The sequence below is a fragment of the Bos grunniens genome, chromosome 13 (assembly GCF_055505025.1).
Source record: "Bos grunniens cultivar Pamir isolate PY7600 chromosome 13, Bosgru_T2T1.0, whole genome shotgun sequence".
Classification (NCBI taxonomy): Eukaryota; Metazoa; Chordata; class Mammalia; order Artiodactyla; family Bovidae; genus Bos; species Bos grunniens.
In genome coordinates, this window is record NC_141177.1 from 31,097,319 (window position 1) to 31,119,036 (window position 21,718).

The following is a 21,718-nucleotide window of genomic DNA, read 5'->3' on the forward strand; positions in this document are numbered from 1 at the left end:
GGAAAATGGAGTTACCACCACTCTTCATGGGCAGCTGGGGGCCCCTTAGCAGTCTCTCTACCTCCTCTCCCCCTCTCCTCAGGCCTCATGCCCAGCCCTGAGGTTTGGAGAGCCTAGTAAGTGCCCTATCAACATGTTAATCAAATTACTTAGGAGCTAAAATTGACGCTGTTCATTAATTATACAAGATTATGCTAATTGTGCATGCAAATGCATGCAAGGGAACAGAAGGTGTTCAGGCGCATGGTGGGCCATTAGCATAGAGGATGGGGTGCGGGTGAATTGGCATGCTAATGTATGCGCCCCAGCTATTTATAGTCCCCCAGCCCATCTGCACTGCAGCCACCTCTGCCCCAAGTGGGAATCATGGTGGAAAGGCAAGGTCCAGGCCTGGCAGGTGGCTATGGCCCTGGGGACACTCAGCCTTGGCTGCTGCCCCAGGCCAAGACCAGGAAGTAGCATGGGCCACCGCCACTGTGGCCACCCGCACTTGGGCTTAGACTGTCACACCAACCTCCTCATTCACCATCCTTTCTCTGGCCTAGGCCCTTTGGTGCCTGACTCTCCCTGGAAGCAAAATAACTCTTCCAAATAAGGCACCCCCTGCTAAGCCAGGATATTTTATTTCATTTTAATTAATTTAAACTTAGTCACAGGTGGCTCATAGCCACCCTATCAGACAGTATAGACCTAGAAAGAGGAAGTGTTGCAAAAGATATTAATACATGGGTTGAAGCAGGTGTTCAAAACAAGTATCCTAGGAAGATTTTGGGAGAGAAAGCAGGTTGAGGGCAAAGGGCAGAATCACACTAGATATTTATTGCCAAGTGCAACCTGGGATGGAGAAGTGGGAGGAGGGGTCCTCCATTAATTTTCACCCCCAAGGCCAAATTCAATTTTATTGAATTTCCTGGTGGTCTAGTGGTCAGGACTCCATGCTTCCACTGCCAAGGGCCCAGGTTTGATCCCTGGTCAGAGAAATAAGATACCACAAGTTCTGCAGCATAGCAGAAAAGTTTTTTTTTGAAATTTTAGTTTCTCAGTTACACTAGCATCATTTGAAATGCTCAAAAGCCACATGTGCACAGGGACTCTACTGAATGCTCTGTGGTGACCTACATGAGAAGGGAGTCTGAAAAGAGTAGATACATGTATATGTACCACTGATTCACTTTGCTGTACACCAGAAACTAACACATTGTAAAGCAACTGTACTCCAATAAAAATTAATAAACTACTTTTAAAATAAAATGGAAAAGAAAGCCACAGGTGGCTGCTGGATATCACTTTTGGAAAAGTTCTATCAGACAGCATTTATGATCAGATTTCTGTTTCCTTGCTGCTGACAGTCCTGTAGCTACAAGTGCCCCTGGGCTCAGCCCATCTCTTTCAGTTCCTGACAGCTTTCTCTTTGGAAGTATGAACATAATCTCAGCTCTAAGTATTTATCTCACCAGGATGTAGGGAGGGAAAAGCTGGTGAGAGCTCTCTGCCTTAATTTCTTTAGGATGAGATTCCTAGAAGCAGAGCTGGAGATAGAGTTTCTTGGGAAAATGATTTATTGGAAGAGAGCTCTGGGGTGAAATGAGTGAGGGAAGCAGGACCGGACATGAGAGGCAGCTTAGCCAGGAGATAGTCTCAGCCGAAGTCTAGCATCAGCCTGATCCTTTGGGGAGCTCTCTCTCTTTTTTTTAGTATTTATTTATGTGGTTGTGCCAGGTCTTGGTTCCAGCGCACGGGATCTTCAATCTTTAGTTGCAATATGCAAACTTCTTAGTTGCAGCTTGTGGTATCTAGTTTCCTGCTGCTGCTGCTAAGTCGCTTCAGTCATGTCTGACTCTGTGCGACCCCATAGACGACAGCCCACGAGGCTACCCAGTCCCTGGGATTCTCCAGGCAAGAACACTGGAGTGGGTTGCCATTTCCTTCTCCAATGCATGAAAGTGAAAAGTGAAAGTGAAGTCGCTCAGTCCTGTCCGACTCTTAGCAACTCCACGGACTACAGCCCACCAGGCCCTCCGTCCATGGGATTTTCCAGGCAAGAGTACTGGACTGGGGTACCATTGCCTTCTCCGACCAGGGATCAAACCCAGGCCCCCTGCATTGGGAGCACGGAGTCTTAGCCACTGGACTGCCAGGGAAATCCCCTTTGGGGAATTCTGAATATGAACAGTACTAAGAGTTGGCCCTCCTTGTGATGTCGGTCCTTCTTTGGCCACGGCCTGCTGGTGAGGAGCATATGCTTCTGGCTGAGGATAATCTTCCAGTAGTGGGGAAAGCTATAGGCCATTTATTTAGTTATTTATTTTTAATTTATTTGTTTGGCCATATCACACAGCTTGCAGAATCTTAGTTCCCCAGCCAGAGACTGAACCCAGGCTCCCTCAGTGAAAGCACTGAGTCCTAACCACTGCACCCCCAGGGAATTCCCTGGCTGTGAGCCTTTTAATAACACTCTCAGGAGCTGTGAGTGGGGGAATCCAGACAGGCACCAGCCCACCTGATACCTGGACACAGCCTTCCAAAGAGCAGTTCCATCCCACTCTGCTCTCCACCCCTTGAGAAGCCAGAGGACTCACATCAGTCACCTCCACATTTCCCTTATGTATTGAGTGTCTCTTGAGTAAAGCATTGTGTGAGGGGAGCTTTCCTTATGCAGTGGTGTCACACTTGAGAAGTTATGTATAAGTCAAATGTTTGCACTTGAGTCACATTCAATTCAGCATTTGCTTCTTTGGTATGGAATATTCCATTGACAAGGAAGGTTCATTTTAATTTCATCTTGAGTTGTGTTTACAGAGAGAAATAAAAAGCATTTATAGAGATGATTAGGAAGCCTAGACTGAGTTCAGGATGTGGCAAGGTAGGCGTGCAGGTGAATTACTCTTACCTTTCACTTAAATCATAGGCATCAGAGTCATGATGCAGAACTTCCACCTTTTAAATGCTTTGTTAGTTGGATGACCACGGTTCACAACTCATCTGGTCATTTATTAAGCTTTTTATTATAAAGAATGTTGAACATATAGGCAGAATAAAATAATGAACCACATCTATCCTTTACTGAACTTCAATAGTGATCAACTGTATGCTCATCTTAAAGTCCTGATCTTTAATCCTGAAAATCTTCTCAGACTGAGAGCAGCTGTCACCATAGCCAAAGGCCCCGCACTAGGAGCAAGGGAATCTTAGTGTCTCCTTTGCACCCCTGATGAATCTGTCACCTTGAGGAAATCCCCATGAAATGGCTAACCTGGTCCCTGCACAGCTTGCCTCTCAGGACTGCTTTTGAAGGAAGGTTTGCTGCATTGTCCTGCAGTGGCAGCCCTGTGGCTAGGGCAGGCCTGGATTGAGGGAACCCCAATTAAAAGTACTTTTCCATGACTCTAGTCATAGCTCAGTTGGTAAAGAATCCACCTGCAACGCAGGAGACCTGGGTTCGATCCCTGGGTTGACAAGATCCCCTGGAGAAGGGAAAGGCTACCCACTCCAGTATTCTGGCCTGGAGAATTCCATGGACTGTATAGTCCGTGGGGTCACAAAGAGTCAGACAGGACTGAGCAACTTTCATTTTCACTTTTTCAGTCAGTATCAGTGGTTCATCAAAGTCCCAAGTTTGTATCCTGACTTTGCATCTACTGTGACTTTGTCATTTATCCTTGCTGATCCTTGGTTTTCTCATCCATAGAGTGAGGATGATTGCAGACCTACAGCAAGATTATAAGAGGATTAAATAACATAATGCAAGTTGTAGGTTCAGCAGAATTCCAGCCACTAGTTAAGTGCTCAGTTAATAAGACGTGGATCACTGTTTAAATTTTTTTTTGCATAGTTTTGCATTATATTTGTAACTGATGTTTGTATTTATGGTGGTTTCTTCTAGTAATTCTAGTGGCAGCTTCTAGTACTTGACTTTTCTGTGAGGCACAGATCCTTGCCCCAACCCAGGCAGCATCCTAAAATGCTCACCCACAAGTCAGCCAGCTCTGTGGGTTTGGCCTCATCTTGCTTCCCCAAGCCTGTGGCCCATCCCAGCCAGAGAAGGGGAGCCTCCCCCAGCTCTCTTCCAGTTCCATGGGGTGGAGGAGGGGAGATGCTCAGAAACACCAGTACCAGGACTCATCCAGGCTGGGGGGGATGGGGGATGCTTCCCTGGTGACAAGCAGGGTCTCACAGGCCCTCAACGAAGGGCACATGCCTTCCTGCCTTAGGTCCCTATAGGGTGACCTCCTACAGCTCCCCTTCCCACCGAGTTACCTGGCCCTCTCCAGTTCCCAGCCTGCACATCTGACCTCTGTACAGATATGGCTCAAAGGATCTGCTGCTCCTCCTTCCTGTTGCCAATGCCATTCTCGTTCTCATCCTTCTCAGACTGCTCTGGGTTCTCCTCCTCTCCTCAGAGTGGAACAAAGTGTCACCTATGGTGCCAGCCTATGGAGAGGTTTCCTGGACTGTCCTCATGTTAATCCCCCCACCCCAGCCTTCCAGCCTCCGGGGACGTGGATGGTGCGTCACTGTCCCGGGGTGGGGAAAGAGGGGCCCAGAGACACCTTTCCAAGGCTGAAGGTAGCCAGGTACTGTTGAGAGGGGAGACACATCTGGGCACTACTTCTGGTTCTCTAGACTAGAACAGTCCCCCTGACTCAAGGCCCTGTGCTACAGAATTCCTGAGACTAACCTTGGAGGACAGGACCCTTTGGGTGCTAGTCACCCTTGTTAAAGCATAATATTCAATATGTTAGAAATATGGTTCTCATATAAATTATTACTCAAGATGCATTGAAGTTTTCTGTAACTTATTGATGGAAGAACCAGCAGGATGACAAGGCTGGTTCAAAGGCTAAGAGGACTGATATAGACCATTGAGGAAAGAGTTGAGGAGAGAGGGAGGGAGAAAAAACAGATTATGTGAAAAATACTTAAATAAGATTGCCAAGTTAGACACAAAACTAGTTAATGTCCATAGAACAATAAAAGTGTAATCTTTAGGGCTCATTTCTCTACCAAGCAGAAGTTATTTGTTTCTCCCAACAAAAATGATTTTGCACCTCATCAGTTTTCTGCAAATTAGCACCTAAATTAATAGTCTGGCCCCAATTAATAGCAAATATGAGTCAAAGTTTTTTTCCCCTAGAGAGTCAGCTAATTCTTAGGTGGCTTTGTTAACATAATAGTCTGGAAAAACACTGTGTAATATAAATATGACATAAGCCATTATACATTTGTCATTTAAAATTTTCTAGTAGCCACATTTTAAAAAACAAAAACTGGTAAAATTAATTGTGATCATATATTTTATTGAACTCAAGATATCCAAAATATTATCTCAACATGTAATCAATACCAAAACATTACTAATGAGATGTTGTTACATTCCTTTTTTTCTGAATGTTTGCAATCCAGCGTGTATTCTATACTTAGAGCCCACCGCAATTGAGACTAACCGTGTCTCAAGTGCTCAGTGCCCCTGAGGGCTGGTGGCGGCCGTACTGGATAGTGCCACTCTAAAGCAGTCATTCCCAAACCCTAGGGTGCATCAGAATTACCTGAGGATTTATGAAAACACAAATGGCTAAGTCCCACCTCAAGAGTGTCTGGTTCAGTGAGTCTCAGGTGGAGCCTGAGATTGTGCATTTCTAGCGTGTTGCCGGGTGATGCTGATGCTGCTGGTCTGGGCACCACACTTTGAAAACCACTGTTCCAGGATGACTTGGAAAGAACTCACTGTCATCTTTTTGCCTTATTTCCAAGTCGTAGATGATTTTGCTTAACATCCCTGGTGGACCCGCAGGCTATCTGCAATGTTAGCATCAGCTTGGCCTCTGACTGGATGGGTGCTGTCTGGACACAGCCTCAGCAACTACCAGATGGCGGTGGGTGAGACGTCAGCCTCTCCACCACTGATGGCATCGACTGTGTGCAGCTCTGAGCTAGAGGTTCAGGAAGAAAGAAAAGGGGGACTGGCCTCAGTACCCCCAACAGAGAGCCCAGGCCTTGTGTGGTTGCTTCTTATTCAGTACTACCCTACAGATGATGCCAACCAGGGGTTCAGAAACTGAGATGTCCCAGGAAAGGCCTGCAAAGATGGAGGTACCAGCAGAGTCTTGGGGTTCTCAGGGAGGGGTGGTCTCTGTAGCCTAAAAGGGCCAGAAGAGGTTGGCCAGACAGAGACTGGGAATTGGCGTGGATCCAAAGGACAGACGCAACCTGTACAGGGAAGGGAGAGGGTGAGAGACCTGCCAGGCAAGGGTTATGGGAGAGGTTGATGAGGGAGCCTCCCAGGGGGAGCCAGGATCCTTCAGGAAGCAGCAGCCTGAGGCTTTGGGAGGCTGAAATGAAGGCGGGATCAGAAGGGACCTCAGCAAGCATCAACTGCTTCTCTCCTGGTTCATGGATGAGGAAGGATCCCAGAAATGTGAGAAGATTTACCCCAGGCCACATAGTGAGGCAGTACCTAGGAAGTCTTCATCTCCAGCTGCATCCCAGAGTTCTGCAGGTTTGGGAGTGGGGTGGGGTGTCCAGGGCACATGTGTGGATATAAGGGAAGTGTGTCCCATGCTTGTTGAATCTTCAGTGATGTCCAAGGGCTAGCATTAATCCACTTTAGGACAGAGACTGAGTCCTATCCAGTGTCTTGTCCTCCTCCTTCTAGCTCTGTGTAAAGGCCTAAGCACATGGATATGGAGTTTAAATGAAATGGTCTGCACCACGTGTGACTAGGGTGTCTACACTCTATGCCATGTAAATGTGGGACATGTATGAGGTAACTACTGTGGGTATAGGGCTATACACCACAGGGCCCTCATAGGGGTCTAGGGAGTTATTACTATGGCATATAGGGGATCTACACTGTAGTGACTACAATTGGGGGGCCATATAAGCTGTCTGTGCTACAGGGTATCCTGTGGGGTATGCACTGTTCAGGGTCACAGGAGGTGACTGCACCTCAGAATGCTCTGCGGGGGTGTTCAGAAGGTCTACACTACATGAAAGTGTTTGGGTGGTGTCCACTGTGGGTGCAGATGTGTGCTGGTGGAACGGCTCTATGGAAAGAGAACTAAAAGGGGTTCCCAGAAGGGGACCCATTGTGTGGGGGAACATGACAGGGGCTAAGGGCTCAGAGGTGGGAGGGGAGACACATCTCCAGGAAAGCGACTGCTGCCACCTTCCACTGAGGGGTGGCCCCTGGGGACACCTCTATCCAGGGGTGGTGCCCACCCCTCCCAGGACTTGGGGACTTCCGCTTTGGGGACTAGGCTTTTAGAGCCTGCTACAAATCTGATTTTATGCTCATAGAGTTTGGAGGCAACTCTGATGAGCTAAATGGATGTACACATCTGGAGACCAAAACCAGGGGGCTGATCAACTGAGGCAGCTGACTAGAGTAGCTCAGCTCATAGAGCAGCCCAGGAGGCTATGCTTTGTACTGGGACCCCCAGAGACTGTATCCCAGAATGCTACAGTTTGTAAAGAGCAACTCCCCGGATGCTCACAGAGTCCTGCAGGTGTGAAGGCAGATGACTGATAGTATCCTGAGTTTACTAACAGTACAAAACCAGAGTATTATCCATGGTTACCTCATGGAGAGTGGGCGGGGGAAGAGAAGGTCTCACCGTCCCCATCAACTGCCTGAAAGAAGGATCAAGTTCTCACGTGTTTATCTAAAAAAACAGTCAGTCACATCACTGCATATACTGTGCTTTTTTCTAATTACTGTATGTGCAAAAGAAGGTATCCACTGTGTATCTGTACAGTGTGTCTGGCAGGTACACCACGTGTATATGCTGACGATATGCTCTGTGTAGTGTTTGCTATGTGTATAAGGAATATAGGGCTTCCCTGGTGGCTAAGGTGGTAAAGAATCTGCCTGCAATGCAGGAGACCTGGGTTTGATCCCTGAGTGGGGAAGATCCCCTGGAGAAGGGCATGGCAACCCACTCCAGTAGTCTTGCCTGGAGAATCCCCATGGACAGAGGAGCCTGGGAGGCTATCCATGGGGTTGCAAAGAGTCAGACACGACTGAGAGACTAAGCATACTCATAAGGGATATAGAATGTGTGTGAAGGAGATCTGTTTGCTGGGGATGTAGTGGGACAGAGGGTCTGTTGTGTGTGAGGGGAATTTGTTGGGGGACGTGCTGGTCAAGAAGGAAGGGGGAATCTGCTACATGTGATGACAGCACAACGTCTGCAGCGACTATTCTGGGAAATCACATACAACATAAAAATGGTGTACTCATGCATATACTCATATTCCTTCAGTGCATATACATTGTAGGATGGACATACGCTGCGCATGATGATATAGACGTATGTGATTAGCATACCTCATGTGCATCATGGGTCCAGGCTGATGTAGAGTTCATATTATATATGCTTCTGTGAAGTGCGATAGGTCTACTTTATGTGTGATGGCTGTATCTTGCGAGTAGTAGTATATAAGGCATATCCAGTGTGCGTGCATGCTACGTCACTTCAGTCATGTCCGACTCTTTGCGACCATATGGACTGTAGCCCACAAGTCTCCTCTGTCTGTGGGATTCTCCAGACAAGGATAATGGAGTGGGGTACCATTTCCTTCTCCAATATACAGAGTACATATAGTATATTTACTGTTCCTGATGAGTAACATCTCCAGACTGAGAGGTACACTCTAGGGGAAGGACACGCTATGTGATACAAACACACTATGTATGTGATAAGCATGTGCTGTGCTCAGTCATTCAGTCGTGTCCCACCCTTTGTGACCCCATGGACTGTAGCCCAACAGGCTCCTCTGTCCACAGAATTCTCCAGGCAAGAATACTGGAGTGGGTTGCCATTTCCTTCTCCAGTGATGAGCATATACTATGACAAATATACATGATATGGGATAAGTTTACAGGTAAGTGGGAGTACCTGCTACATGTGGAGTATATAATAATTCATGAGTACTAAGTATATTTGGTATATATATAATGGATGTGTTCTCTAGGATGAACATACTGTGTATAGATGTGATGAGTATATACTTTGTGAGATAATTAAGCACTATGTAATCTACAGACTGTGGAGGTGGGAGATTTTCTGGACAGTGAAGTTGTTGTTGGGACAGGTCTCCTGGATGTGTGACATGTACCCTGTGCATATGGAGCTTAGGATGGGAATGTGGGGGGTGTACCTTGTGTGAGCAGGCAGAGGGGAAGTTGCCCTGCTGGGAGGCGGCGTGGCAGAAAGCAGTTGGATCTCCATCTGTTTCTAGAACCCCCAGACCCTTGAGCCCACCCACCACACTGTTTCAGGTTCTTCCTCAAGTTCTTCCTCAAATGCAACCAGAATTGCCTAAAGAACGCGGGGAATCCCCGAGACATGCGCCGCTTCCAGGTGGGTCTGAGGAGAGGGTTCTCCCCTGCAAACCTGCCCTTTCCTGCTGGGAGGGGGGGTGGCGGGCATGATGTGACCCTGCCACCCTAAGGCCCCAGGGGCTGATCTCTGCGCAGACCCATGTTTTGGAGCCTGGCGCCTGCTGGGGGTGGGGCAGCTCTGTCTCCACTTACTCTGGCTGCCAAGGAAGGCTTCATTAGAGTCCCACTTAAGGAGATGCTAATTGTGACATTTTTACATGATTAACGACCCAGCTAATTTGCATAGCGTGAAGCAGAGAGCAGCTGCCCTTAGCACATCCCCAGCCTGCACACCCCTCCCAGTGAAGGGTAGAGGGCAGAAGGAAGTAGCCCCAATTTCCTCCCAAGGGTGGGGCTTCTGCCAACGGGTTTTCAAGCTGATGCCCCCCTCCCCCATCAAAAGGCTCACTCACACTTGCCTAAGACCCATTCCTGACTTGGCGCCCCAGGGATACAGCCTGTGGTGCATGTGAGCGCAGAAAGAGTAGCCACTCTGCCCAAGGAGTCAGAGGATTTTTTTTTCAGGGCTTTTGATTTTTCTAGCTCCTGGGGGTCCATTCCCCTGGGCAGCCAGAGATTGTGTATGTGAGAGGGTCACCTGATCTAGTTGGTCCCCCTTCCACCAGCTCAGCCCCAGAGGGGCTGAAGCTCTTCCTCATGCCAGTGACTCTGAACTACAGTTACAGTATCCAGCCACCAGCCTCAAGTTGCCAGTGCTCTCCAGCAGTCCCTTACCAGGAGCCCCAGCCAGGCTGGCCTTGGCTCTCCCCACAGGTGGTGGTGTCCACAACAGTGAGCGTGGACGGACACGTGCTGGCTGTGTCAGACAACATGTTTGTGCACAACAACTCCAAGCATGGCCGCAGGGCACGCCGCCTGGACCCCTCCGAAGGTCAGGACCCCCCAGCCCACACCCTAGCCCCAGTCCCCACCTTGGCGTGGGCCCCTGACCTGGCTCCTCTCCTGCCTCCCAGCTGCCACCCCCTGCATCAAGGCCATCAGTCCTGGGGAGGGCTGGACCACAGGCGGCGCCACTGTCATTGTCATCGGCGACAACTTCTTCGACGGGTTACAGGTCGTGTTTGGGAACGTGCTCGTGTGGAGTGAGGTGGGCCACTCCCGCCAGTCTCCCTCCCAGCCTGGGGCTGGACCCTGCCCTCACCGGGTCAGAACCCGCAGGCCTCCCTTCTCCCCTCGCAGCTCATCACGCCCCACGCCATACGGGTTCAGACGCCCCCACGGCACATCCCTGGGGTGGTGGAGGTGACCCTGTCCTACAAATCCAAGCAGTTTTGCAAGGGAGCCCCGGGACGCTTTGTCTACACAGGTAAGGAGTCAGGTGGGTGAGGGGAGGCCCAGGGTTGCGGGAAGGAGCCCCACGTCACACACACTAGCCCTGGTATGGGAGTTGGCAAATCGCTGTGGTGTGACCAGGCGGCCAGACTCCCTAAGCCCCTGCTGGTGCTCACCCCACACCCCAGGACACCTCCTCTCTGGACTTTCTTTCCCTCACTTCTGTTTCCCTCCCTGGCCTCCACCAGAGCAACTCCCTGCACCTGCTTTACCTTCTGCACTCCCCAGTGTCTAGAACATCTCCATGGGGAGATTTATTTCAAAGATGCCCCCCAGTAGGGAGAATGGATACATGTAAATGTATGGCTGAGTCCCTTTGCTATCCACCTGAAACTACCACAACATTGTTAATTGGCTATTCAGTTCAGTTCAGTCACTCAGTCATGTCCGACTCTTTGCAACCCCATGAACCTCAGCACGCCAGGCCTCCCTGTCCATCACCAACTCCTGGAGTCCACCCAAACCCATGTCCATTGAGTCGGTGATCCCGTCCAACTGTCTCATCCTCTGCCATCCCCTTCCATACTGCAAAGCAAAATAAAAAGTTAAAAAAAAAAAGATGCCCCCAGATAACTTGCTGCTTCCCAAATCTTCCTGGTTCTCCTGGTTCCCCCAAGCCACCCCAGGCTTCATTCTGCATGCACACAAACACACATACATATCTTGCATGAAGCCAGGGCAAAAAGTTAACAGAAGACAGGCGTGTAGGCCACTCCTGAAGATGTGGCTTCATCCCCCTTCCTGGCTCTATTTGACCCCTGGCCAAATAGAGTATGCTCTCCACTGCCACCTTCCAGCACTTCTCCCCAATGCCCCACCCCACCCAAGAGATATTCACTGAGCCCTTCAAGAGGCACCCTACTTACTGCTTACTGGGGAGCTCCAATATAAGAGTGAGAGGGGACAAGCAGGGAACACCACATGGGCTGGTAGAGTTACACAGTGGAGGAGCTGGTAGATGATCAGAGAAAACCTCCAGGTGGGAGTGTGGGCTAAACTGCTAAGCTGGGACCAGAGAGGTGAATAAGGAGGTAGAGGTGAGGAGGAAAAGGTGTCCCAGGAGAAGGGATGGCAAGTACGAAGACACTTGAAGGAGTGCCTTAAGATGGGCTTCCCTGGTGGCTCAGCAGTAAAGAATCTATCTGCCAATACAGGAGATGTGGGTTCTATCCCTGGGTCAGGAAGATCCCCTGGAGAAGGAAATGGCAACCCACTCAGGTATTCTTGCCTGGGAAATCCCACCGACAGAGAAGCCTGGTGGGCTATACAGCCCATGGGCTCGCAAAAGAGTCCGACACAACTTTAGCAACTAAACAACATCAAAAAAGGAAATTCACTAAATGTAGAGTTTGAAGTGGAGAAGGAGGTAGGGCTTTAAGGCTGGTGAGATAGGTCTCCACCAGACCAGAGGAGGGGGGAGGGGAGGGGAAGAGGGAAAAGGTCTTGGAAGCCTGGTCAGGAGGCTGCAGCATGCACCCCAGAGCTCTGGGTGTGGGCCAGCCCATTCCTGGGGCACAGGCGTACCCCTAACGGTCAGGCGCCGCTGAGAGTCCACCAGAGCGGTGATAAATGGAGATTGTTGCGCGGTTTTTTTTAATCTTTTTATGATAAATAGTTTACTCCTCATAAGCTCAGACAAAAGCTGCAGACAAAACTCTCCAGTCTTGTCCCTAGGAGTACTTAAGTTAATATTTATACAGTTGTCTTTTTTCAAATCACAAATGAGATCCTATAGTGCATGTGTATTAATGCCAAGCAGCTGGCACAGGGCCTGGCTCAGTAAACATTTGTTGAATCAATGAGCACGAAAGGAACTGAAGAAATTTCCCGAACCTTGCTGACCCACGTGCCTAGAGTTTTCCCAGAGGCCTGGGCTGGGCTCGGAGGAGGGGTTCTGCATCCAGGCTCGGGGACTGCTTGCTGGTAGGCGCTATGCGGGGAGGGGCGTCCTGCAAACACCACCCCTTTCCCCAGCCCTGAATGAGCCCACCATTGACTACGGATTCCAGAGGCTGCAGAAAGTTATTCCCAGACACCCCGGAGACCCCGAGAGGCTGCCCAAGGTACTCAAAAGGGCGAGGCAGGGAGGACTGTGGCCGGTGGCCGGAGGGGGGATAGGGAGGGAAGAGGTAGCTCCGGGCCCCCCGCACCACCGCCACCCCCGCCCGGGGCCGCCCCTCCGTCCGCCGTCTCCTCCCCTGCCCCCAGGAAGTGTTGCTGAAGCGGGCGGCCGACTTGGCAGAGGCCCTGTACGGAGTGCCCAGCGGCAACCAGGTATGGCGCCTCCGCCCGCCTCCCCGCGCTGGGCCGGGTGCTGCCCGCCTCCCGGCGCCCGCTGCTGCCCCGGCCGTGCCCGCTCTTGTCTTCGCAGGAGCTCCTCCTGAAGCGCGCGGCGGACGTGGCCGAGGCTCTGTACAGCGCCCCCCGCGCGCCGGCGCCGCTAGGACCCCTGGCGCCCAGCCACCCGCACCCTGCCGTCGTGGGCATCAACGCCTTCAGCAGCCCGCTGGCCATCGCCGTCGGGGACGCCACGCCGGGGCCGGAGCCAGGTGCGTCCGCCGCCGCCCGGAGGCCCTTTCCCTGCGGGCGCGCGCCACTGACGGCCGCTCTCCCGCAGGGTATGCGCGCAGCTGTGGCAGCGCGTCCCCGCGCGGGTTCGCGCCCAGCCCCGGCTCACAGCAGAGCGGCTACGGCGGCAGCCTCGGAGCTGGCCTCGGCGGCTACGGGGCCCCGGGCGTGACCGGCCTCGGTGTGCCCGGGTCCCCCAGCTTCCTCAATGGCTCCACGGCCACCTCACCCTTCGCCAGTGAGTGTCCCCTGCCCGGGGGGTGGGGGGAAGGACCAGGCCCCGGGGAGCAGAATGAGGCTCAGCTTGGCCCCCTCCTAGCCTATGGGGTTGGAAGGAGGAACTCCCGGCACCTGTCCGTTGAGCGTCGACCCCGGCCTTGCCCTCCTGTGTGCGACCTCTCTCTGCCTTTGGAGACCCACTCCGCCACCTTGGGGCCAGGGCACTTCTCGCACCTTTATCTCTTTGCTGACCGCAGTTGTGCACATCGGTTCTAGCTTTTCCCTCCTGCTGAAATGAGCTTTAACACCAGGGTATCCTCCCTAAATCTAGTGGACCGCCGGCCTTCCCCCTTTGTATGCCAGGGCTTCAGGAGGAAGGCTGGTGCCCCCTGCCGGAAGCCTGAGGAAACTCAGGGCGCAAGAAAAGTAGGTGTCCACCTGGCCCCACGGCCCCCAGGAGACGCGGGGGCTTGAGGAGGGAAGAGGTAGCTCCCACAATCTGGTTGTGCAGAGCAAGAGAATTCTGTATAGTCAGACACCTGGATTCAGCATTTGTTGAAATGAGGAGCTGACATTCAGCAAGTTACTTCAATTTTCTCTGTAAAACAGGATCAGTATCATCTGTTGCTTAAGGTTGTTCTCAGACCTGAATGTGCAAGTGTACATAAAGGGCTTGGACACAATTCAGAAAGAGTGCAGTGACTGTGCATCCCAGCACTAGCTGTGGGCACTAACCACCTTCTGTATGGTTTCTTAGGGTGTGCAGCTCAGAGCTGGGTAGATGAGCAGAAGGCATTTATGCTTTTACCATGCATGGCCCTCAACTCCCTCCTTCCAACACGAAGTTCCAAAAGAGCCTGTCTACAGGTTCCTATAGCTTAGCTATTCAGCAGACATGTATGAAGCACTTAACTCTGTAAAGCACCTGGCTTGGGGGATAGTTCCACCCTTGCTCACCTTCAAGGAGCTTGCCCAGCAATTGTAAGAGAGCATGCACCTTGATTCCCGGGAGACACTGCTGTGCCAGAAGAATGGGAAAGCCGGCCAAGAAGGAGCTGGTTGTGTGGCTTTTCCTGCCTTTCCTTAGCTTATCCCCTGTCTTTTGTTTGCTATTGCTGAAGACCAACGTATCTGGCACCTGCCTAGACTTTCTTGCCATGGCCTACATCCTCGGTACTTCTCTTTTTGGCTGTGAGTTGGATTCTGGGGCTCTGCCTTTGGCCTGGGCTCAGTATCTGGGACCAGAAGCCCCCTGTGCTGATGTCCACATAAACCATGACCCTCTGGTGTCCCCACCAAGACTCCTGTCTCCTCTTTGCTCTAGCTAGGCTACAGTGCTCCCACTTTGCTTCAGTTCTGCACAGTACTCTTACCACCTGTCTCAGAGTTCCCCCCAGATCAAAGCTGGTGGAATTTGGAACACCAGCCCCTCTTATCCATCACACTCAGTACAATCAGTCAGCAGTGGAGAAACAAAGTGCCCCAGAGGGCCAAAGCCAACTGCCTGGAGTCTTCCCATTCAGCCAAGAGGTCAAGAATTCCCTAGCTACTTATGCCCTACTCCAGCATCACAGCCCCACTCCAGTGCCATCTAGTAGTGTCCTGTCCAGTCCCCATCCACTCCCCTTGTGCATGCTTTGTGGTGGCACTCCAGTGGGTGTATGAGTTTGCCAGGGCGTGCCTGTAATGACATCCGGAACTGTCCCTGCCAGAAGCTGTCTGCTTAGACCTCTTATCTGCCTTCTGCTTCAGCCACCAGCAGCTCTGGACTGACCCACAACTCCCAGTACTACCCAAGCTGCAAAATGCAGCTGTGAGCTCTGGGCCTTGAAAGATACAGTACATTTCTGCCATTCATGTCAAGCCCTCCATAGAGTTCCCTGGGCCTCATTAGCTAGCAGTCAGCATTGTCTTAAAGATGATGCATGGGGCTGAGCACATTTGGAATAGGGACAGCTGTTGAAGGCATCACTGTTCCAAAGTAGGAGGTGGGGGATGGGGATGAGAGTGTTTTCTAAATGCCAAAAGCAGTTTTCTCAGGCTACTGGTTTCTTTCAGGAAACCCACACCCTCACCCCATTGCCCCCTGCTTAAACAACACTCAGATCACAGTCCTATTGGTGTTTGGAAAAGAGAGGTGGGGAATTGGGTTCAGATGAGGATGTAGAAAGAGGGATCCAGAAATGACCTGGGCAGGAGCCCCAAGAGAGGAAGTGAGGCAGAAGAAGGAGGGGCAGACAAAGGCTGTGTGTGGGAGGCTCCCTGGTTATTCCCAGGAGAACAAGCCACAGCTGTGGAGGTCAGGGGGTTAGAGAACAGGACGATCTGAGAATGTGGATTTTTGTACATTTCCTTAAAATTAACGAGCTGGAAGGAGGAGATGGAGGAGGCCTCTAGGACCAGGGCTGAAGATGATGAGGACTGGCATTAAGCTGGAAGAGAACAAAGTGTTAGGGGTCAAAGGGAGTGTAATTGGTAAGGGGAACATATTTGTCAGGGGGAGTTAGGGTTCTTGTGTGAGCTGTGATCCTGGACAGAGGGGCTTTATAACAGGAGCCTATGTGAACCCCCCAAACTTCACCCTGACCACCTGCCCCAGCTCTGCTGTGAACCCTGACCTTTGACTCTAACCTTAATGCCCCTGGGCCCATCAGGATTTCTGAGTGTCTCAGAATCCCAGTGATTTTCAGCAGGAATCCTAACTTGTTCCATCTCATCTTCATTCCTATCTTTATGGACACCTCTCTGTATTTGGTTTCATTGGATGTTCTGATTTTGCTTGCTTGCTTTCTTTCTTTTTTAACCTCTTCTGGTCTTATCATCTCCAACCCTAAGAGAAAGGGGCTCTAGATTCCCCCTGCCCCAAACAGCAAGCGCTAGCCCATAACCCTAGAGGTTCTCAGGCTGCCTCCAGAGGTCCCCCCAAAACCTTGACAGCCTCCCACTGAGGGCTGAGCCTGGCACCCAGTTCAGCAGCCCGCACAGGGCATACTGCTCGTGCCAGGACAGCAGCCAGGCTGCTCACTCTGGTGCTGTCTCCCTGTTGTGTCTCCCACTGCCTTCCCTGCTGCGCCTGCCCCTCCCTGCCCCGCCCCGGAGTCATGCCCTCTAGCCCCCCGCTGGCCTCTGCCTCCTCCATGTCCCTCCCGGCGGCTGCCCCTACCACCAGCGTCTTCTCCTTCTCGCCTGTCCACATGATCTCCGCTGTCAAACAGAGGAGCGCTTTTGCCCCCGTGCTGCGCCCGCCCAGCTCCCCACCCCAGGCCTGCCCCAGAACCCACGGAGAGGGGCTTCCAGGTGAGTGCTCTGTGCTGCTTCGCTGGGACCTACTTGGTAGAGCAGCTGGGCTTGTGGGGCCCACTCCATCCGTATCTCACAAGAGCTTCAAGCCAGTTGCCCAGTTCTCCCTGGGGGGTGCAGAGAAGGAAGCTCTGCAGGGGTCCAAGGAGGCCTATCTGGACCCTCTTCCCTGGGCCTCATAGCTTGGGATGGTCTCACTCTGGACCATCAAGAAGACTCAGATACTAGTCGGAAAAGGTCTGGAAACCACTCCAGGGCCTCACCCCCATCCAGTTGAGCCCAGATTAAAGACCCAGCGCACAGCTGGAGGAACCGTAGCGTGGACTGCATGCCTTTGACCTGTACCTCCCTGTGTCCACCGGAGGGTAGCATACACCATCATGAGAGACCTGGTCACTCACTCAATGGAGGGAGGCTGACCTTAGATAAACTTTAGCCTGGCTTTGCCTTCCCTGTTTTATAGATAGGGAATTGAGACCAGGTCACCCCTCCCACAGTCCATTAGTGAAATAATTTATGTACCATTTATCAATCTTTTCCAAGTCAACATCCAACTTAACAAAGCCTGGGCTCTAACCAGTAATGTATATAGCAAGTCAAAAAGAGTTGCATCCCCTCGGATAAGATGACTCTTGGGGTGGGCTTGTTAGATGATGCTCTAGGATGATTTGAGGTAGAACATGGTCATGTTTGTCCTTATTTCCAATTTTTGGATAATTTTTAAGTGTGTTTGAAGCTTAAAATGCAGGGAATAGAAAGGACAGAGAACCACCAGTTTCTCTTGCAGCAAACCATAGCGAGGGGTTTAGGCAGAGGCAAGAGTGATGGAAGGGGTGAATTTCATGGGATGTGGGAGGAAGACTTGCTGCCATCACTGCATTAGGTATCAGTACTTCTGGAGGCTGCCCTCTGTCCTTTCCCATCCTGATACATGGCTGTCCGCTTCCTCACCGTGAGAGAGGCCCTCTGAAGGAGACATGCTGGAAAGAAGAAGACGACCCCGAGTCGTCTCTCTTGACTGAAGAAACTAGGGGAGCAAAGGCTTGAGGCTGCACCTCCCAAGAGGTCTGGGGGACATACCTCACCTAACTGTCTGCAGTGCTGGGCCCAGGCTAGGAGTGGGGGTGGCTGACTACCTTCAAGGCTCTTGATAGCTCTGCCCTGAAAAAGTGCGTGCTGCTTCCAATCAAGAGGGGTGCAGGCTACACATGGCTTATGGCTCCCCTCCTTGGTTACTGTAGACCAGCCTTTTGAAGATTCTGACAAGTTTCACTCTCCAGCTCGGGGACTTCAAGGCCTGGCATACTCCTAATTACGGTAGGTTTCTGGCTGGGTCTTGCCTCCCCCCCCACCCCCCGGCCCTTGGATGGGCTCTCTCCAAAGACTTTAGCAGGGATGGGGAGTTGAGGTCCAGGTCTCCCTCTCCCAGGCCCATCTAGACAGTTGTCAGAACCGCAAAACCCAGTGGCCCAGGCTAAACAAGAAGAGAGAAGTGGCTTTCTGTCGCCTTGTGGCCAGCCTTCCTCCAGGATCTTCATCTTTTCCTTTCCCCACCAGGTCTACAGGTGTTGCCCCCACTGAGCTCGGACTAGTGGTCCCTCCAGGATTCACACCCATGCTGTGGATTACGGCACAGACAGATGCAGGGCCAGGGCTGCAGGCAGACCTCAACCCACAGCCCTGAACGGGGAGAGGCCTTCCTCCCTGTGCTCAAGGGCACTTCAGTCCTACAGGCTTCTCTCACCTCCCTTTTCTTGGGGCTTGTTGGAAGCCCCAGCACTGTGCTGATGCTCTTGTTAGGAGAGCATCCTAGGGAGGTGCTGGGATGCCTGACCTTACTTGCTGGGTCAGTTCCTCTGAAAGAGATGGACCTTGTACAGACCAAGGACATCTGGTGATACGAGCAGGATGGGGACTGTGGGAAAGAGCTCAGGGAGAGGTGGCCTGGGAAGGTCCTGTTTGCGTCTGACCATCTCAACCATCCCAGCATCCCAATTCTTTCTGGGGCAAGGGGTGGTGCCCAGCAGCCTGGCTAGGCTCCCATGGAGCTTCTGACAGCTACTTGATCCCATGGCTGCCCCACTCCTTGGGACCTGCTCACTCATTCTTGCCGCATCATGAATCCCTGAGGGGGCTTTGGGCATGAAGGACACAGAAGAGGAGGTGCCAGGCCCCTTGGATTGGTTGATCTTGCCCTCAGTGAATGTCTCATGGACTCTGGCCCTCCACACAGATGACTTTAGCTGGCCCGATAGAACCATGGGTCCAGCTGCCCCTGGCCTCATGTTCTGCTGAGGTTGGAAAAAACAATAAACACAAATGCAGCTAGCCACCTGGCCTCTCTGTCTGCTTCCTTGGCGTGGGTCTGCTTCACTCTGCAGCTCTAAAATGCTCCTGAGCAGCCTTCTTATACCTTGGACTTTTTCAATAGCATCAGAGTTCAACTGACAAGTATTCCCTGCCCAATATATGCTCTCGGGTACTGTGTAGGGGGGCCCTGGAGGGGTGGGAAGCCAGCAGCCTGAAGACCCAGGACGTGGGCTCAGCACTGACTGGGAACACATTCTGGGGCCTGAGGAATCAGTCCCTCAGCTGTCTGACTGGGACCAAAGCGGGGTGGAGGGGAGGTTGTCAGAAGGACATTGCTGGGAACTAGAACAGAGCAAACTAAATACTACCCCAATGTACAGAGGCTCAGAAGTGAAATCCTTCCTGACTAGAGGCCTCTGGATGGGGAAACTTCGCTCCTAGGGCTGCCTAACACCCCTAACCTCTTCCCTCCTCCCCAGGTCTAGGCACTTGCCAGCTCTCCTGTTCCAGAGTTTGGGAAGAGAGGTGGTTAGAAAGGCAAGATTCCCAGGCTCATTCACCCAACTCATAGGATGAATCCCAGTTGCCCCCCCCGCCTCCCCCGACCAGTGTTCCCTAGACCCCAAAGGTCTGCCTCTATGACACTGGGAGCCACTTTTTTGAGGCACTGTCCAGAGAGCCCAGGGTCCAGCTCCAGGCTTCAGGCTTCCTTCTCTCTCCTGACAGCACTCCTTGACTCTGGCCTCTGGAAACTCTGTCTTTCCCCAGCCAATGAGCTTGCACCCTGCAGGCCTCTGGACAAATACACTTGCCAAGGCAGATGGGCTGGCCCTGTCCCTCAGAGGCCTCCGCTTCTCTTGTGTTCCTGCCAATCCCGGGGTTCATCTCACCTGGGCCCATGATGGGGTAGCCTTGGGTCATCCTGCCTTCTTAGTGCTTGCCTGGCCTCCCCTCAGTTCCTGCCTTCAGCCTGTGTTGCAGAACCCCAAAGCCTGGCAGCCACACCCTGTTCCATGCAGGCTTTGAGCAGCTTCTACAGTCCAGGGCCCTCCCAAGCTGATTACCTGCTACATGCTGATCTTATGAGATACAGGTTATTACTGAGTAGAGGTAGCTCAGTACCTGGAATGGGTCAGGTGCTGTGGCTGGTGTAAATAAGATGTGGTATTTGTCCTCATAGATCTCACAACTGTGCCCAAGCCACAGTTTGAATCTATGCTGCCCACACCTGGGAATTCCTTGAGGGTCAAGTGGTTAGGACCCTGCACTTCCTCCACTGCTGGGGGTCCAGTTTCAGGAAATTGAGATCCCACAAGCTGCTCGGTGCAGCCAGTCAGTCGGTAAAGACACTTCCCACTCCCTCATTCATAGCAGGCAGAGCCAATCACTTATGATGTTTGCTCTAGACTGAACTGTGCACTCTCAAAATTCGTACACGGAACCCAAACCCCTCCACCTTTGTGGCTGTATTTGGAGATAGGACCTTTAAGCAGGTGATTAAGGTTACATGAGGTCATAAGAGTGGGACCCTAATCTGATAAAACTGGTGACCTTTTGTGAAGAGGAAGAGACTCCAGAGCTCTCTCCACTGTGTGAGGACACAGCAAGGAGGCAGCCACCCACAAGTCAGGAGGAGTCCTCACCAGGAATCGAATCAACTTGCACCTTGATCTGGGACTTCTAACTTCCAGATCCATGAGAAAATACATTTCTTTGTTTAAGCTACCTAGTCTATGGTATTTTGTCCTGGCAGCTTAAGCTGACTGACACAATTTTCTTTCTCATGTATCTTGGTTTTGGTACCCCTAGGGGCAGAACCTGGGACAGGTTCCCTGCTGCAGGACTCTGGAAGACAGTGTAGAGCACATCTGAGTTTTCTCACCCACAGGGCCGAGGATCTGGGATATTGATCCTCCAGCCCTCATCTGTCACTGCCTAGAGGCTGCTCCCAGGAGATTAACTCTGACACTTCCCGGCTGCCTGTCCCTCCTGCAGGGAAAAAGCCACCAGTAGGCTTTGTTGTAGGATGTTGTAAACAAATTCTGAAACAGTGAGTCTGAGGGGACATGGACATGTATAACCAACAGTTCTACTATTCCACAGAACCACCAGGGTCACAAAATCCTTTTTAACACAGTCTCTAATCAGGGCTGTCCCTTGAGATGACAACTATTAACCATATTTGGCAAATAATCACACCAAGCCTTTTTGTAGCTGATAAATTAGTGAGTGAGTGAATCTGGACCATGAGTCATGGATCAGTACAAGACAAGCCTGCAAGCAAGTCTGGGCCTGCATCTGGGTCTGCAGCACTTCTAGCAAAGCAACAAAGGCATTTTTTTCTGGGTCTCACAGTCAGAACATGTCTCTGGACTTCCAGCATTCTCTAGTTGAAAGGTACTCCATTCTCCATAGCTCCAGCCATCCTGTTGTTCAGATGCTCAGACGTGTCCGAATCTACAATCTCTTGGACTGCAGCATGCCAGGCTTCCCTGTTCTTCACTATCTCCCAGAGTTTGCTCAAACTCGTGTCCATCAAGACAGTGATACCATCCAACCATCTCATTCTCTGTCTTCCCCCTTCTC

At 51.6% G+C, this 21,718-nt stretch overlaps 1 protein-coding gene across 12 annotated transcripts in view; it reads left to right on the plus strand.

The window, feature by feature from the left end:
• The window catches only part of EBF4 (EBF transcription factor 4), a 59,787-nt gene extending 40,633 nt beyond the window's left edge, over nt 1-19,154 (plus strand). For 5 of the 12 annotated variants that reach the window (XM_086333121.1, XM_086333122.1, XM_086333115.1 and 2 more), the window contains exons 8-18: nt 9,281-9,362; nt 10,157-10,274; nt 10,357-10,490; nt 10,583-10,709; nt 12,710-12,798; nt 12,944-13,009; nt 13,107-13,284; nt 13,353-13,541; nt 16,622-16,819; nt 18,064-18,139; nt 18,380-19,154. In XM_086333121.1, the coding sequence (XP_086189247.1) occupies nt 9,281-9,362; nt 10,157-10,274; nt 10,357-10,490; nt 10,583-10,709; nt 12,710-12,798; nt 12,944-13,009; nt 13,107-13,284; nt 13,353-13,541; nt 16,622-16,819; nt 18,064-18,134 (1,252 nt within the window). In that variant the 3' untranslated portion in view covers nt 18,135-18,139; nt 18,380-19,154. The remainder of the gene's footprint in view (nt 1-9,280; nt 9,363-10,156; nt 10,275-10,356; nt 10,491-10,582; nt 10,710-12,709; nt 12,799-12,943; nt 13,010-13,106; nt 13,285-13,352; nt 13,542-16,621; nt 16,820-18,063; nt 18,140-18,379) is intronic. The other 7 variants (XR_015139318.1, XR_015139315.1, XR_015139314.1 and 4 more) reach the window with 4 other exon arrangements.
• The last annotated feature ends 2,564 nt before the right edge of the window (nt 19,155-21,718 follow it).